At 40.3% G+C, this 16,795-nt stretch overlaps 1 protein-coding gene across 1 annotated transcript in view; it reads left to right on the top strand.

Annotated features, from left to right (window-relative positions):
- Positions 1 to 765: 765 nt before the first annotated feature.
- The window catches only part of KMO (kynurenine 3-monooxygenase), a 104,811-nt gene continuing 88,781 nt past the window's right edge, over positions 766 to 16,795 (top strand). Inside the window, exon 1 of the mRNA XM_082251414.1 lies at positions 766 to 913. Coding sequence (XP_082107540.1) covers positions 866 to 913 — 48 coding nt within the window. The 5' untranslated portion in view covers positions 766 to 865. The remainder of the gene's footprint in view (positions 914 to 16,795) is intronic.

The raw sequence follows: 16,795 nt of genomic DNA, 5'->3' as shown, positions 1-16,795 counted from the left end.
TTAGCACTGATTACTGTAGTAATGTCACTGGTCCCCCCTAAAAGTGTCAAAAATGTCAGTTAGGTGTCCAATCTGTCCGCTGCAATGTTGCAGTCCCGCTAAAAATCCCTGATTGCCACCATTACTGGTAAAAAATAAATAAATAAAAATGACATAAATCATTCCCCTAGTTTGTAGACGCGATAACTTTTGCAAAAACCATTCAATATACTCTTATTGGAATTTTTTTTTTTTTTACTAAAAATATGCAGCAGAATACATATTGGCCTAAAATGATGAAAATTTTTGATTTTTAATTTTTTTTATTAGGAATGTTATATAGCAGAAAGTGAAAAATATATATTTTTTTTTTTTTTCAGAATGTTTATAGCACAAAAAAATCTAAATCACAGAGGTGATAAAATACCACCAAAAGAAAGCTCTATTTGTGGGGAAAAAAGGACATCAATTTTATTTTGGGTACAGCGTTGCACTACTGTGCAATTGTCAGTTAAATTAACTCAGTGCCCAATCCCCAAAAAATGGCCTGGTCATTAAGAGGGAAAATCTTCCAGTCCAGTGGTTAACAGAACATGTTTTTTCTCAGATGTTGGATGTAGGTGCTGCAAGATGGGAGGAGTGGGGTGGCACGGGCCATACCCTATAATAGTAGAAAGGAAGGAATTTTTCAGAGAAAGGACACATACAGGTTTCAACCTTGCATTAAACATTAGCTTGTGTTACTGTTTGTGCTCACAAGCAAACATAGACTTTAATCATTGTTATGTCAGCAGATTTGAGTCTCTTTGAAATCTATGTGCACAATAGTTGACCTGCCAGTCTAAGCTCTGATAGTTTAGCATCCACATACACAGCTGTACTGAAAATGGCTAATAATCAGAAAAAGAAAATCTCAATTGTTGGAGGGGGCTTGGTAAGTAATGTAGACTGTAAAAGGTACCAGTGCACAGTATATGGTGTATATATAATTGATTTACTAAAGGCTAATATGCTGTTAACTTTGTAATGGAAGTTTCACTTTGAAACTGAATTTGCCCCAGAGCTTAGTGTTTGCGGTGAAGTTTCACTTTGCAAAAAAATACTCAATCACATGCAAGGAAAAAAAACTCACAGCATTTTTTTGCTTGCACTTGATTAGATGCTGAAGTCAACAGATCTTCACGCCATTCAGTAAGCCCTGATGCTTTGCTGGGGTTTTTTTTGCCTTCCTCTGGATCAACTGCAGGTATAGGATTTTTTATATGGGATTGTATGGTTGGGTATTCTTTACTGTTTTTTTTTTTTTTTTTTTTTTATTGGTTGAGCCAGGTGGACTTGTTTCTTTTTTCAACCTGACTAACTATGTAACTATGATACAAATTCCCCTGAAAAGTACAACCTTTAAAACGATCTGTCTATTTGCCTCTAGTAGATCCATCCCATAATCTAGTATGTGAACAGAACTCATGCTAACTTAAATTTTCATTCTAACCATAGTCTTAGCAAGCTCTTGTGTAAGTTTTGTTTATTGTAGTTGATTTATTAAAGAAGAAAGGAAATGTTCGCTATGCGTCATTTAATTCACTTTGCTAGGTGAAAATTCACTTCTCGTATAGTATTCCAATAACCAGGGCCGGGACAAGGGGTGGGCAGGAGGGAAAGTTACCCTGGGCACAACGGTTTATTGCAGGGATTGGGCGCACCCTGACCTTAACCGTAAGGGAATGGGGGGCACAGTTTGGCATCTCTGCCCTTGGCGCTCGATGAACTTGTCCTGGCACTGCCAATAGCTGTTATTCAATAACTGTTTTAGTGTCATTTTTAAATTATAATTTAAATCTTTCTCTTCAATAAAAATATGTAATTTCTTTTTTATCTCATTACATTAACATGTGGATGTTTGATCAAAGTTTACAAAGGCAATTAGCATAAAGGTAATGCCAACATTTTTTATTGATAGTACCTAACCTTGTGCAGGTTCTCTGAAAGATTAAGGACCGTATGCATTCACTAGTACAAACCTTAGTAAATGCAAATAGAGGTTTGTTTATCTTTCTGCAACCAGCATGAAAGGGATCATTTAAAACAATGGTTGTGTGGCTGCAGGAAAGACATTTGCACCGTCTATGGCCTGCCCAATCCTGTAGAGATGATAGTAGGTGTTTGTCATTCATGGTGTACTTATTACAGTAAATTAGGAATAGTTTCACCTCCTTTGACTACATATATGATAACAATCTTCTATGGCCAATTAGTATTTCCTGTTAAAAAAAAAAAAAAAAAACTTGAAATAGATGTTTTTTTGGCTTCTGTGCAAATTGTGGACGAATGGAACTAGAGATTAATTTGATGCTCAGGTTAGTATGTTTAACCACTTCAGCCCTATAAGGTTTTAACCTCTTAAGGACCAGGCCAAATTTTGCAATATTGCACTGCGTTACTTTAACTGACAATTGTGATGCTGTATCCAAATAAAATGTATGTCTTTTTTTTTTTTTTCTCACAAATAGACCCTTCTTTTGGTGATATTTGATCGCCCCTGCGGATTTTATTTTTTGCGCCATAATGAAAAAAAGCAATATTTTTTTACTTTCTGCTTTAAAATATATCCAATTGAAAAAAAATTTAATTTCTTCATTAATTTAGGCTAATATGTATTCTGCTACATACTATCGGTTAAAAAAAAATAAAAAAAATCCCAATAAGAGCGTATATTGATTGGTTTGTGTAAAATTAATTGCGTTTACAAACTATGTGATATTTTTTTTTTTTTACTAGTAATGGTGGCGATCAGCAATATTTAGAGGGATTGTAGCAGACAGATCCGACACCTAACTGACACTTTTTTGGGAACCAGTGACACTACTACTACTACTACTACTACTAATGACACTGGCAGGGAAGGGGTTAACATCATGGGCGATCAAAAGGTACACTGTGTGTTTAGCTGGTGTTATCAAAGGGTTAACTGTGTGGGGGTTGCTCTGACTGAATGAAGACAGAGATCAGTGTTCCTGCTTGGCAGGAACACAAGATCTCTATCTTCTCCCCTGTCAGAACGGCGATCTGCCTTTGTTTACATAGACAGATCGCCGTTCTGCCTCTCTGGGGAACGATTGCGGATGGCCAGCGGACATCAGGTTGGCATTCCCTGTCATACCTCCCAACATTTTAAGATGGGAATGAGGGTCCCTATTAGCAAAAGTATGTAGGCATAGGACACACACCCCTTAACGAATTATACAAAAAATGGTCACTTAAACCCCCCCCTTTTTTTTTTTTACTACTACTGTTCCTTTAACCACTTTAAGACCGGAGGATTTTCCTGCTTCACGTCCAGGCCACTTTTTTCAACTGCGACTTTAAATGACAATTGCGCAGTCATGCAATGCTGTACCCAAACGAAATTTACGTCCTTTTTTTCCCACAAACAGAGCGTTCTTTTGGTGGTATTTAATTACCTCTATGCTTTTCATTTTTTTGCGATATTAATAAAAAAACAGCGAAAATTTTACCAAAAAATTGACATTTTCTACTTTGACAGTTAAAAAATATCCAATATATTCAATTTTTGTCATCTATTTAGGCCAAAATGTATTTAGCTACATGTCTTTGACAAAAAAATTCTCAATTAGTGTATTTTTAACCACTTTAAGACCAGAAGATTTTACCCCATTCCTGACCAGGCCATATTTTAATGGACAATTACGCGGTCGTGCAACACTGTACCCAAATTAAATTTATGTCCTTTTTTTTCCCCACAAATAGAAATTTCTTTTGGTGGTATTTGATCACCTGTGCGATTTTTAATTTTTTGAAAAAAAGAGTGACAATTTTGAAAAAAAAGAAAAAACAATATTTTTCACATTCTGATATATAACATTCCCCAAAAAAATTTACAAATCAAATTTTTTTTAACATTTTAGGCCAATTTGTTTTCTGCTACATGTTTTTGGTAAAAAAAATCACAATAAGCTTATTTTGATTGGTTTGCGCAAAAGTTATTGTGTTTACTAACTACGGGAAAGATTTGTCATTTTTATTGTTTATTTTTTTTTTTTACTAGTAATGGCGGCGATCTGCAATTTTTTTTTTTTTTGCAGGACTGTGACATTGTGGTGGACAGATCGGACCCCTAACTGACACTTTTGGGGGGACCAGTGACATTACTATAGTAATCGGTGCTATAAATATGCACTGTTACTGTAATAATGACACTGGCAGGGAAGGGGTTAACACTGTTGGTGATCAAGGGGTTAAATGTATGCCTCATGCTTACTGACGTGTGTGGGGGGAGGGGTTTGTGTGACACAGACACAGATCGCAGGTTCAGCTATGCTGAATCCTGTGATCTGTCCCTGCCTGTCAAAGAGGAGATCCGCTCGCTTTGTTTACACAAGCGGGCAGATTTCCTCACTTTTTCCCTGACGATCGGGGAAGAGAGACAGTGATCACCGCCTCTCCTCCCCTGGCCCAACTCCCACTGTGTCTGAATACAGCGGGGGCGAGCCTCCAGGGGCACGCGCGCCGCCAAGGGAGGGAGGTATCTGGCGATGTAGGTCTACGTCGCCAGACCCAGCCAAGCCGCTCTGCTGCAGTAGCAGCAACGTGAGCGGTTGGTAAGTGGTTAAACTGACTTATGAAATTTACAAATGCAGAAATTTAGAAACTGGATGAAAGGTTTAGCACTGAGGAACACCTTTTGAAAGATAAAAAGTGCATTGTATATACAACCACATAGATCAAACCAAAATGAGGGACAAATGGGGAGAACAGAGGGACTTTGTTCCAAATCAGGGACAGTTATGAGCTATGCCCTGTGTACAATCAGTGCACGATTGTGCCTCCAGTAGCGCACGTTAGACCCCTCCCAGTGTGTATTGCATGAAATGATGTACAGGTATGTCGTTTCGTGCAACAGAGCCGACCTGCCACAATAAAAGTGTGATAGGCAGTCGGCAAGAGGTTTATCTGATCACAGGAACCCTTGTTTGAGCTGGGCAGATCAACTTTCTAACTACAACACACGTGCACCCTTGTAACTGACCCTGATCACATTTACTTGGTTCTTAATGGCCTGTACACACGATCTGAAAATTGGATGGAAAATACAGCTTTCAAATCGTTCATATGATAATCGGATCGTTAGTACACAGCTTTCGAGAGCCAATCACGACATTTCATCCAACATTATCCGATCGGACAAGCAAACTTTTTTTTCTTGTACGATTTTTGTTTTATCAGTACAAGTTGGAATTCCAAAATACAATATAAATACAACTTACAATATTTTATTCTGTCATACACAAATTTTCTTAACTTTAGTAAACTCTTAATTTTCAATATGCAACTAGCATGCAAAAAAGACGGACGATCTGTCATCCGATTTTCGGATCGTGTGTACAGGCCATTGGATAAAACTGACTTTGTCACACTAATGATTCCTAGTCATACAATTATTCATCTTCCTATGAAAAATGGGAACAGTACACGTTCCATTAGCAAGATTTTAAAGTGCTCTGAATGTAGCCCATTTCTTACTGTCCTTTCACATGAATCTTTGATGCATTTATGGGTAAAAAAGTGGAAGAAAAATGCATGCAAAATGTCTTGTAAAGCACTGCGCTAACTGTTTGCACTATTTAAACCCTATACAATAATGATATTCTAAAATATAAATCCTATGAAACCCTTTACACCAGTGCACTGCGGGTGCGGTCAGTTTTAAAAGTCCTGCATTCTGTACCCTTAGTGCACTTTTCAAAAGCGCACCAAAAAATGCATAATTTATTTCTGCAGAAAACTCATAAAAACTGCACCTGTGGTGCGTTTTTTTTGTTTTTTGTCACGTATTCAAGTTTCACAGGTGGATGATTGAGTCAGGGGTTCAGAAAATGCATCAAAAAGGCGTGTGTTTTTCCCACACTTTTTCAAGAGAGCAATGTGAAAGCACCCTAACTCAACCCATACTTTCAGCTGTACCTAGTGACACCTGAACTGACCGCCATCTCAAGTCTATAGTAACAGCAGCGTGTTTAATCACTCCTAAATTGGAAGATTGTTCAAGCAGGTTTAAAAACATTTTCCAATGACTAAACTACCTCTACACTAAAGGCCCGTACACACGAGTCTAAATTCGGCCAGGAATTTTCGTCCGACGACCGATCTGCCGATTTTCGGCTTGTTAGTATGGTGCTTCCGACAACCGACTCCGACTGTTCGGCCGAAAAAATCCTGGTGTGCAGGCCATATAATTTTTGTCGACCGTCAAAACACGTCTGATTTTCGTCTCATTAGTACAGATTTCGATGGGGAAATATCTTATGAGCAAGACTAGGCATGCTCAGAGATGAAAGAACACAAAGAAAGCAATCCAACAAATGACATCACTTCTGAAGTAGAATTCTGTCGTGTGGAAAAATTTGTGTGCAGTCTAGAGCACATTCCAACCAACAGACACCACTCTGGACAAAAGACGGACGACCGGTCGGCGGAAATTCGTTGCGCGTGTATGAGGCTTAAGTGTTACTAATCTCCTCTCCTTTCACTTAAATAAATGCACTTGAGCAAGCCAATAAAATGAACTTGCCTCATAACTCTAAAGCCATATTTAACCACTTAAGGACCGGAAGGATTTACCCCCTTAATGACAAGGCCATTTTTTTGCGATACGGCACTGCTTTACTTTAACTGACAATTGCGCAGTTGTGCGACGCTGTACCCAAATATAAAATTGATGTCTTTTTTTCCCCCCCACAAATAGGCTTTCTTTTGGTGGTAATTGATCACCTCTGCGGTTTTTATTTTTTGCGCTATAAACAAAAAAAAAAAGAGCGACAATTCTGAAGAACAATATTTTTTTTTTTTTTACTTTCTGTTAAAAAACAATTTAATTTTTTTCATCAATTTAGGTCAATATATATTCTGCCACAGATATTTTTTTACCTAAAAATATAAGTGTATATGGATTGGTTTGCGCAATAGTTAACGTGTCTACAAACTAGGGGAAAGATTTGGCATAATTAGTTATTCATTTATTTTTTACTAGTAATGGCGGCAATCAGCTATTTTTAGTGGGATTGGGATAGACAGATCAGACACTTTTGAGAGGACCAGTGACGTTACTACAGTAGTTAGTGCTAAGAATATGCACTTACTGTACTAATGACACTGGCAGGGAAGGGGTTAACACCAGGGGTGATCAAAGGGTTAAATGTGTGCCTAGGGGATGCTTTCTAACTGTGTGGGGGATGGACTCACTGGATGAACACAGAGACCTGTGTTCCCAAATAGGAGGAACACAGGATCCCTGCATTTATCACTGACAGAACAGCGGTCTGCCTTGTTTACATTGGCAGACAGTCTTTTTGTCTCCATGGGGAGCGATCCCGGGTGCCAGACGGACATCGTGTCCACTGGACCTGCTGATTGGCTCCCCCTCTAGCCAATCGGTGCTCGCGCGCCCCCACTATCTGCTACACAAAGCGACATACAGGTACGTCTTTTAGCTTAACTGAGCTGACCTGCAGCAGTATAACTACGGTGGCTGGTCGGCAAGTGGATAAAGCAGAACTAAATTTTTTTCCGAGCAGCACAAACTGAAAATGCTATAAGGGCTTATTTACTTCAATGTAAACACGCATTAAATCGCTTACTGCTTCAACATGCTTTTTTGATGTGTTTTGATGCTTTGGTTAGCAGATCCCCCGCTCTTTGGTACCCTTGTTTAGCTGATCCCCTGCTCAGTAGTAACCCCCAACTCTGCTGTTCCCCTGCTCAGTGTTGCCTCCAGCTCTGCTGATCTCCCATTTGGTAGTAGCCTCCAGCTCTGTTGATTCCCTACTTGGTAGTAACCCCCAGCTCTGCTGAGCCTCAGGTCTTCTGATCCTCCTCTCTCTCCATTCCCTGCTCACCTCCTGCTATATTGCTCCCATGCTGCGCAGCACGTGTGACATTGCGAGTTTCCCCTTTCCCAGTCCCTTGGCTCTGCCGATCCTCTGCCGCTCAGTCCTCGATCTCTGGTCCCCGCTCACCTTCTGCTATAGCTTTCCATGATGCATGTTCCATGTTACACACCATGTATGCCACCTGCTTCGCTCTGGTCCAGACCCCTTCCTGCTGCTTCATGCTGTACACCAGATGTGACATCTGCACCAGATACTCCCAGAATATATACACATGAACCGGAAGTGACTTCTTTCTTAGAGCCAGCTGTTGTTGCTGTTACAATATCAGAAACACTCTAAAATCTCATAGAAAGCCTTTATAGAAGATGGAGGCTGTTAAAGCAACAAGTATTATGGTCAGGTGTCCCCAAACCTTTAACTATATAGTATATGAGTTGGAAATATATATTATGATGCTGCTGAAAGCATAACCTGTTATCCAATTTAAAGTGAAACAGATTACACAGACAAAACATATATATATTGTGAGGGATTAGCTCGGTGGTAGGCGTGGATGACCCCTTGGGGGGTGCGTTTTCACAGAGAGATAGCCGAGCAGTGGTTGCAAACAACACTGATTTATTCATGTAATTTACTTCACACAATTGCAAGCTCCAAAAACAGCATAATTCAAAATAAACATAAATAAAATAAATCCTTGCCACTGTGGGCGGCTACCTTCTCACACACTGGAACCTATCTAATGAAGTCTGTCCCCAACCTACTGTTGGGCAGACTTGGCTGGTCATACAGCAGACTCTCAATAGTCCATGTTTTATCTCTCCACCACAGCACATGTTCATTTAAGCTGTCCCTTTGTTTTTCTCTTTGCTTGGCAAACATTCCTTTATTTCTTCCACATAGAAATAGTTTGTTTATTTACCTTGAGAAGTCTTCACAACTGGTTACCCTCCTTAGCGCACATCACTTCAGGGGGTCTTCTCCCATGCTCACCAGCTTGTCGGGAGGCACTCATCTGTCTGTCCTCCTCTCCCAGCCCACACGGCGACAGGAGGCAGCAGTCCTTCTCCCATGCCCACACGGCGTCGGGAGGCACACGTCTGACTGTCCTCTCTCTTCCCAGCTCACAACCACAGGAGGCAGCAATCCATAGACTTCCTCTGGACAAATTATAGAGGCCTTCATTTCCTCATTCCGAACAGCTGAAGGCCTTTCAACTTCTTTACACCTTCCTGCTGCCTTTGGCAGCCGACACCCTATAGTAATTGGTGAACTTTCCAAACCAGGTGGGAATGTGTCTCCTCTCTGTGACTACATCCCCAGATTTACCTGACTTCCTGTCACAATATATATATATATATATATAGATTGCATTTATTTCCAATATACTGCTTTCCTTAGTAGTACGCATGTTTGAAATTAAAAGTCCATCAGTGGCTTTTTTAGCTTTAAATCTGGATGGAAAGGTTGCTTGTTGGTTTCCCATTGCTTCCTGTGATATCGCATACCTGCAATACTTCCAAAACAAAGCAAACCTAAAGCTGAAAAAAAATCTCTTAAAAGCCGGAAGTGCTTTTAGCGAGCTTTGTTATAGACTTCTATGGAGGCTCCAGAGACACTTTGAAGCACCAAGAAAGTGCCATAGGGTAATATTTTTGAAGCATAGCATAAGCAATGTGTAAACAGGACTGGAAGCTTACCATTTTATTTAGTAACAGGGGCTTTGATTGTCATTTAGAGAGCATTAAATAGCTAGTCCGAAGCCACATTTTGAAGCAAGTTTAAACAAGCCCATGTTCCTTATTAATATTAAAAGCAAACTCACCCATCCATGTCTCCATGCTTTATTTTTCTGAGAAATCACTTTGAAAAACAGTCCCTAGCATTTCCAGCCATGGCCATCTTGAATAAGAGCAGATGATTCATGTAGCACTTACTTTTAGGAATCAATCTGTCCTTAGCTAAGGCATGCCGGCAGGAGGGTGTGCTTAGCTAAGAAAGCCCATCCATCTCTCCTCCAGATGAAAGCAAACCATGACCATGAAGACTCATGGGATGTATGCATTTACGAATGCTAGCATAATGAGAATTAAACATGGTTAATGCTGTTTGAGAGCGTTTAGTTCTGCTTTAATTGCATGTAACAGGATGTGTGTGCCCTATAGGTTAGGCAACTGTAGCACTGCTCCTGTAGGGGCTGCTGGATTGGATGGGTCCTCTGTTCGTTGCCCAAAACGTCTCAACCCCAGCTCCTCTGACACACCAGGTTGAGTTTACAAACTGACAATATCACAGGAAATCACTAAAAGTGATACTTTAGTACCAGGGCTTCTTTTCTCAGAAAAAGAAAACAAAGTGCAGCGCTATAAAATTACAAATAGTGCATACAATCATTCACATTAAAATGTATAAAATGCACAATAAAAAGCATGTGGATCATAAATCATAAAGTCCTTAAAAGCTGATTTCCAAAGTGAAAAGCAGGAATAATTAAAACGACACTGCAAACGTGACTCCTCCACCATAGATAATACAGCCTCTCACCTCCTGTATTCGATCACTAGGGGTCACAACACTTTCTATCAGTAAGCCAGAGACTGCCAGAAGATCTGTATATCCAGGATCCAACAGGTTCTCAGAAACTCATGTATGGCAATCCGGAAAAGATAAATAAAACGATCTTATGCTCTCCGCTTAATTAAGGACATTTATTTAAGTAAAAAATAAAGCATCACTCACAAGCAAGGCACTGTCACAGTGCCAGATGAAAGCGAAAGTGCAGACATGTGTTCCAGGATCTCAGAGAGCTGCAGGTGACATCAGACTCCTTCCCCCGTATGCATTACGTCAATAGGCATGAGTTAAAGAAATATGGAAGATTGGGAAGAAAGGATTTTCCAGGCACATAAGTTACTTAAAAAATAAAATTTTATTAAATTCCATCACATATAAAATTAAAGGGGGGGGAAGAAAAAGACAAATAACACACAAGACAAAAAAAAGGTCTAATAAAATTGACTGAACCCAGAATTGGCTGGGTAGTCAAATGGGTAACATACAGCAGTTCTACTAGATTTAGTCATACATAGATGAATGCTGATAGTCACAATTTGCGACTATATATACATATTATATACTCAGGTAATGGTGACAAAAAGTAGTAGTTCGATTGCTCGAGTTGCTCAACATGTTTCGCCTCATATAGAGGCTTCGTCTGGAGCCTGCTTGTAATTAGAATGGATAATTCTGTGTATTTGTAATGCAGGACAAACGTCACCACAGAGACATAATAAATGATAACGAAGGGGCATTCATGGGTAGGTACAGAGCTCAATATTAGACAGGAATGATTAAACCAGGGGTAGTAGGGCCTGGGTATCGCCAAACAATGCGCTATACAAGCATATCTCCATATATTCAGTGGGAAAAGGGAGCCAGCAAAATATACCAGCAGATAAAGATGTATATATATCCTTGTGTCAGCTCTGTCCTAAACCGCCATGATGTCCGCTCCGGATGGTGATGTTTGTCCTGCATTACAAATACACAGAATTATCCATTCTAATTACAAGCAGGCTCCAGACGAAGCCTCTATATGAGGCGAAACATGTTGAGCAACTCGAGCAATCGAACTACTACTTTTTGTCACCATTACCTGAGTATATAATATGTATATATAGTCGCAAATTGTGACTATCAGCATTCATCTATGTATGACTAAATCTAGTAGAACTGCTGTATGTTACCCATTTGACTACCCAGCCAATTCTGGGTTCTGTCAATTTTATTAGACCTTTTTTTTTTTTGTCTTGTGAGTTATTTGTCTTTTTCTTCCCCCCCTTTAATTTTATATGTGATGGAATTTAATAAAATTGTATTTTTTAAGTAACTTATGTGCCTGGAAAATCCTTTCTTCCCAATCTTCCATATTTCTTTATGTAGCAAATTCTAGGATTGGCACGTGTAATACTAAAACCTATATGCTCAGATTGCTGCTATCTGATGGCATTGTTTCATTGAACAATAGGCATGACTTCCTCAGCAGGAGTAAGGAGGGAGACCGCACCAGCTCATTATAAAGGCGTCTCATAGCAACCAGAAGCCAGGTCATTACAAAGCAGGAAGTGAAGGGGAATGGAAAACCTCTACCCCCTTCAACCAAGGACCAGCCCAGCTTCCTGTAGACACAGGAAATAAGAATAATGCCCCATACACACGTGCAGATTATCTGAAGACTTTTGTCTGCAGACTTACCTTTTCTATGTAGTGCAAGGGCCTGCCGGATTGCATACAAATTGAAAGTGTTTAGGTTTGACCTCATATTATATGGTTTTGGTAAGTCTGCAGACAAAAGTCTTCAGATAATCTGCACGTGTGTACGGGGCATTACAGAGCTGAACAGCAGTGGTCAGAGGAAATATACAACACGGATTAACCCCTGAAGCTCCGCTGCAGCTCACCATCAGTGACTAAATAAATTATGGCAATATAATTGGAAATGCCCGAATAATTCACTGCCTAACATAGACAGTCGAGCAAAATATTAAATATTAAAATAAATATCCAATTTAAAACCAATATAAAATCGGAATATGACAACAGCCGCAGCTCTCCGATTGGAACATCATACAGATTAAAAACATATACATATAAAACCTGCGCATAGAGAAATACATATATGTATAAATATAAATATAAAACATACAATATGCATGACCTACATGATACATGCAATAAAATTCCAAAAGAAAAACTGAATAATAAATAAAACAGATCTATTAACTATTAGAGATAAAACAATTCAAATCAAAATCAGCATTTAAACCTCCTGGTGACAGCACATAGGTCCGATAAATCCAGAAGGATTCTCTGCGACTCAATTGTCGCACAAAATTCCCACCCCTCCAATGATGGGCTGTTTTTTCAATGCCCCAAAATTTTAAACTGGTAGGGTTGCAATTGTGGTGTTTCTTAAAGTGTCTCGGCATGCTATGATTAGTCTTTCCTTTCCTGATCTTACTCATATGCTCACCTATGCGTACATGGAGCGGTCTAGTAGTTCTACCCACGTATTGCAACCCACACTCACACTGGAGCATATAAACTACACCCCGTGTGGTGCAGGTGACAAAATCTTTTATTACGTGTGTCTCATGAGTGGCAGTAGCAATAAACTCCTTTCTCCTTTTTAGATTTGCTTTAGAAGTCTTGCAAGCGGCACATCTGCCACAAATGTAAAACCCCTTTAATTCTAGGAACAACCTGTTCTCAGCTCTAGACGGGGGGTCAACAACCCCAGGTGCTAAGCGATCCCTGAGAGTCGGAGCCCTCCTATAGATGAACTTAGGTCGTTATGGAAGGGCGGGGCCTAAAATACGATCGCTTTTTAATATGGGCCAATGTTTAGCTACAATGCCCTCAAACTTTTTAAACTGGACATTATAGTCCAGAACCAGACTGAATTCATTGTTGGCAGGTGTCCTTTGCGTTCCAGCAAGAACTACCTCCCTATTCACTGAGCTGACCTTCGCTATTTCATTATCAATAAGTGCAGGATCATAACCCTTCTCAAGAAACCTCTTAGCAAGTACTTGCGACTGAGACCGGAAATCCTCTTCCGAGGAGCAGTTGCGCTTAATGCGCATGAATTGCCCTCTTGGGATATTACATAGCCACAGATGGTGATGGCAGCTGTTTTTAGGTATGTAGGAGTTCCGGTCCGTCGGCTTGAAATAGGTGCGAGTTTTTAGGGCTCCACTTTCCTTAAATATCTCCAGATCCAAAAACACGATTTTTGAATCGCTAACATTTCATGTTAACTTAATGTTTTTGGTATTGGCATCAAACCTCTGCATAAAACATTCCAAACTGGACATATCACCCTTCCATACCAGGACCAGATCGTCTATATAACGACGATAGCAGCTTAACTGGGGGGGACGGTTAGCAAAAATGGCTTCCTCCTCCCAGTGTGACATAAAGATATTAGCCACACTGGGAGCAAACCGTGCCCCCATAGCTACTCCCTTTGTCTGTAAGAAATACCTCTGATCATACCAGAAGTAATTTTTCAGCAGGCAGAAGTCGAGACACTCCAGCAGGAATTTACAATGCCTAGAAGGTAATTCAGACTTGGATAGGGCCCATTTCACCGAGGTCAGGACATCCTCGTGATTAATGATAGTATATAGTGACCCCACATCTGCGGTCACTAATATACTATCCGAAATGTCAGGTAAGTCAAACAACACTTGGATCGCATGCTTAGTGTCTTTTAGGTATGCAGTGGTGCCAACTACTATCGGTTGGAGAAAACAGTCGATGTACTGACCAAGTCTGGCCGTCACAGACTCAATTCCATTAACGATCTGGCGGCCCAGAGGCCTGGTTTGATGTTTATGGATTTTGGGTAGGAAGTAGATTATAGGGGTTCTACAAAAATGGGGATTTAGATAGGCCGCTTTCTTAGAGCTTAAAATCCCCCATTCTTTGCCCATATCCACAAGACCTCCCAACTCCTTTTTAAACCTAACCATAGGATTACTCGTGAGAGGGGAATATGTTTCCCCATCACCGAGCAACCGCGGCATCTCCTCCCGATAATGGGCACCACTCATAACAACCAGTCCTCCTCCCTTATCCGCAGGGCGGATCACAATGTCCTTCCTACCTTCTCATGTTTTGATACCTTTCTTAATCTGCTGAGGGTCATTCGCCCTCTTCAGCTTAAGTAAATCAAGATCTCTGCAGACCAGATTTTTAAACACTTCCAGATGTCTGGTATCAACATTCGGAGGATTGAACACAGACTTATTCCTCAGTTGTGAATGGATAGTGGTGTCCATAGACACATTTCTTTGGACTGGGTTTGATAAAAAATACTTTTTAATATTCATTGACCTGACAAATTTTTGAATATTGATATAAGTATCAAACTTATTTATATTTTTTACAGGTGCAAATGTTAACCCCCTATCCAGGACTCGGACCTCATCCTCCATTAGGGTAAGGTTATAAATCCCTGTACCTATTGAGGTTTTGGCCTTTTGTGCCCTGCGTCCTCCCCTACAACCTCTTTTTTTCTTTTTCCCGATCTGTTCATGGGATACGATGTTCATGGGGGGTGCCTCATGTTGGTTTTCTTTGGGGTTAATGGACCCGGTGGAGGATCCCTCCAGGGGGTCCTCTGCACCCCTAAAAAATGAGAGTCATCATTATAATTTTGCAAAGGCTGGAACCTATTATCCATGGGAATTGGACGGTTAATAGTTGGATGGCCACCCCTCGAATAAGTTAAACTTCCTCTATTCTGATATGGGACTGTTTGCCAATAATGGTCATCCTGATGATATACACCACTATTCCAATCGTCCCTAGAGGATTATCGATAACTAGGTAGATTACCTCTGCCTCTACCTCTACCCCTCCCTCTCCCTCTCCCTTTTATTCCTCCACGGCCTCTCCCTCTAGGCGGTGGACCGGTCCTTAAAGGAAGATTGGGACGGGGGGTCCCTGATTGGGACACCACTTCGGGTAGATCATCCTCCTCAGTAGAATGTGGGAGAGGTGCTGCACCTGTACTAATATCGGGCACTGTGGCATTCCCAGACGGGACCTGCCACCTATAGATCAGGCCTGCTCCAAAATCTCCCACATCCCTGAGGAATTTTTTATTTTTCTTATCTTGGGACTCTTTATCCCATTTAATAAGCTTATTTTTAAGCTCATCAGACAACCTAATAAATTCAGGTTTGTCTTTATCCTTTTCAATGGATTTTTTGATAGTATCAATTTGGGTTTCTAGAGTCTCCATCTTCCTCTGCTTCCGTGATAGCAAAAAAGATAAGAGCTCTAGACCCTTGGAGGTGAAAAAATCCCCCCACTCTTTGTTAGAATCAATATCCATTAATCGGTCATTAGGTGGAATATCCCAACGCAAACGGCGAGGGATAATCTTGGCAGATAAATATTGCTGGAAGGACACAATATCCCACCAGGTTTTGATCTTTTTCTCAAAGATATGCCCCAGTTTCTTAAAGTTGTACACCAAATCACTGGGCTCCTTGGGAACTGCCACCCGTGAAAATACATCATCTAGCCTGATTTCACAGGCTTCTATATAACGGAAGATATCCATATAAATCAGATCAGCAGCCAAATTAAATAGGATTGGGAAGATATACAATAAAAATAAAAATTCAGCGCTTAAAGTCAAATGGATGGGTAAGCAGCTGTACACCAGGATAGGTCAAACCTACCAAAACCTATAATATGCAGTAAAAGAAAATAAAGTGCAGCACTATAAAATTACAAATAGTGCATAAAATCATTCACATTAAAATGTATAAAATGCACAATAAAAAGCATGTGGATCATAAATCATAAAGTCCTTAAAAGCTGATTTCCAAAGTGAAAAGCAGAAATAATTAAAACGACACTGCAAACGTGACCCCTCCACCACAGATAATACAACCTCTCACCTCCTGTATTCGACCACTAGGGGTCATAACACTTTGTATCAGTAAGCCAGAGACAGCCAGAATATCTGTATATCCAGGATCCAACAGGTTCTCAGAAACTCATGTATGGCAATCTGGAAAAGATAAATAAAACGATCTAATGCTCTCCGCTTAATTAAGGACATTTATTAAAGTAAAAAATAAAGCATCACTCACAAGCAAGGCACTGTCACAGTGCCAGATGAAAGCGAAAGTGCAGACATGTGTTCCAGGATCTCAGAGAGCTGCGGGTGATGTCAGACTCCTTCCCCCGTATGCATTACGTCAATAGGCATGACTTCCTCAGCAGGGGTAAGGAGGGAGACCGCACCCGCTCATTATAAAGGCATCTCATAGCAACCAGAAGCCAGGTCATTACAAAGCAGGAAGTGAAGGGGAATGGAAATCTCT

Source organism: Pelophylax lessonae, assembly GCF_965119305.1.
Source record: "Pelophylax lessonae genome assembly, chromosome: 3".
NCBI lineage: Eukaryota > Metazoa > Chordata > Amphibia > Anura > Ranidae > Pelophylax > Pelophylax lessonae.
Note: the sequence above shows the minus strand (reverse complement) of the source record. Positions and strands in the feature narration are given on the sequence as shown.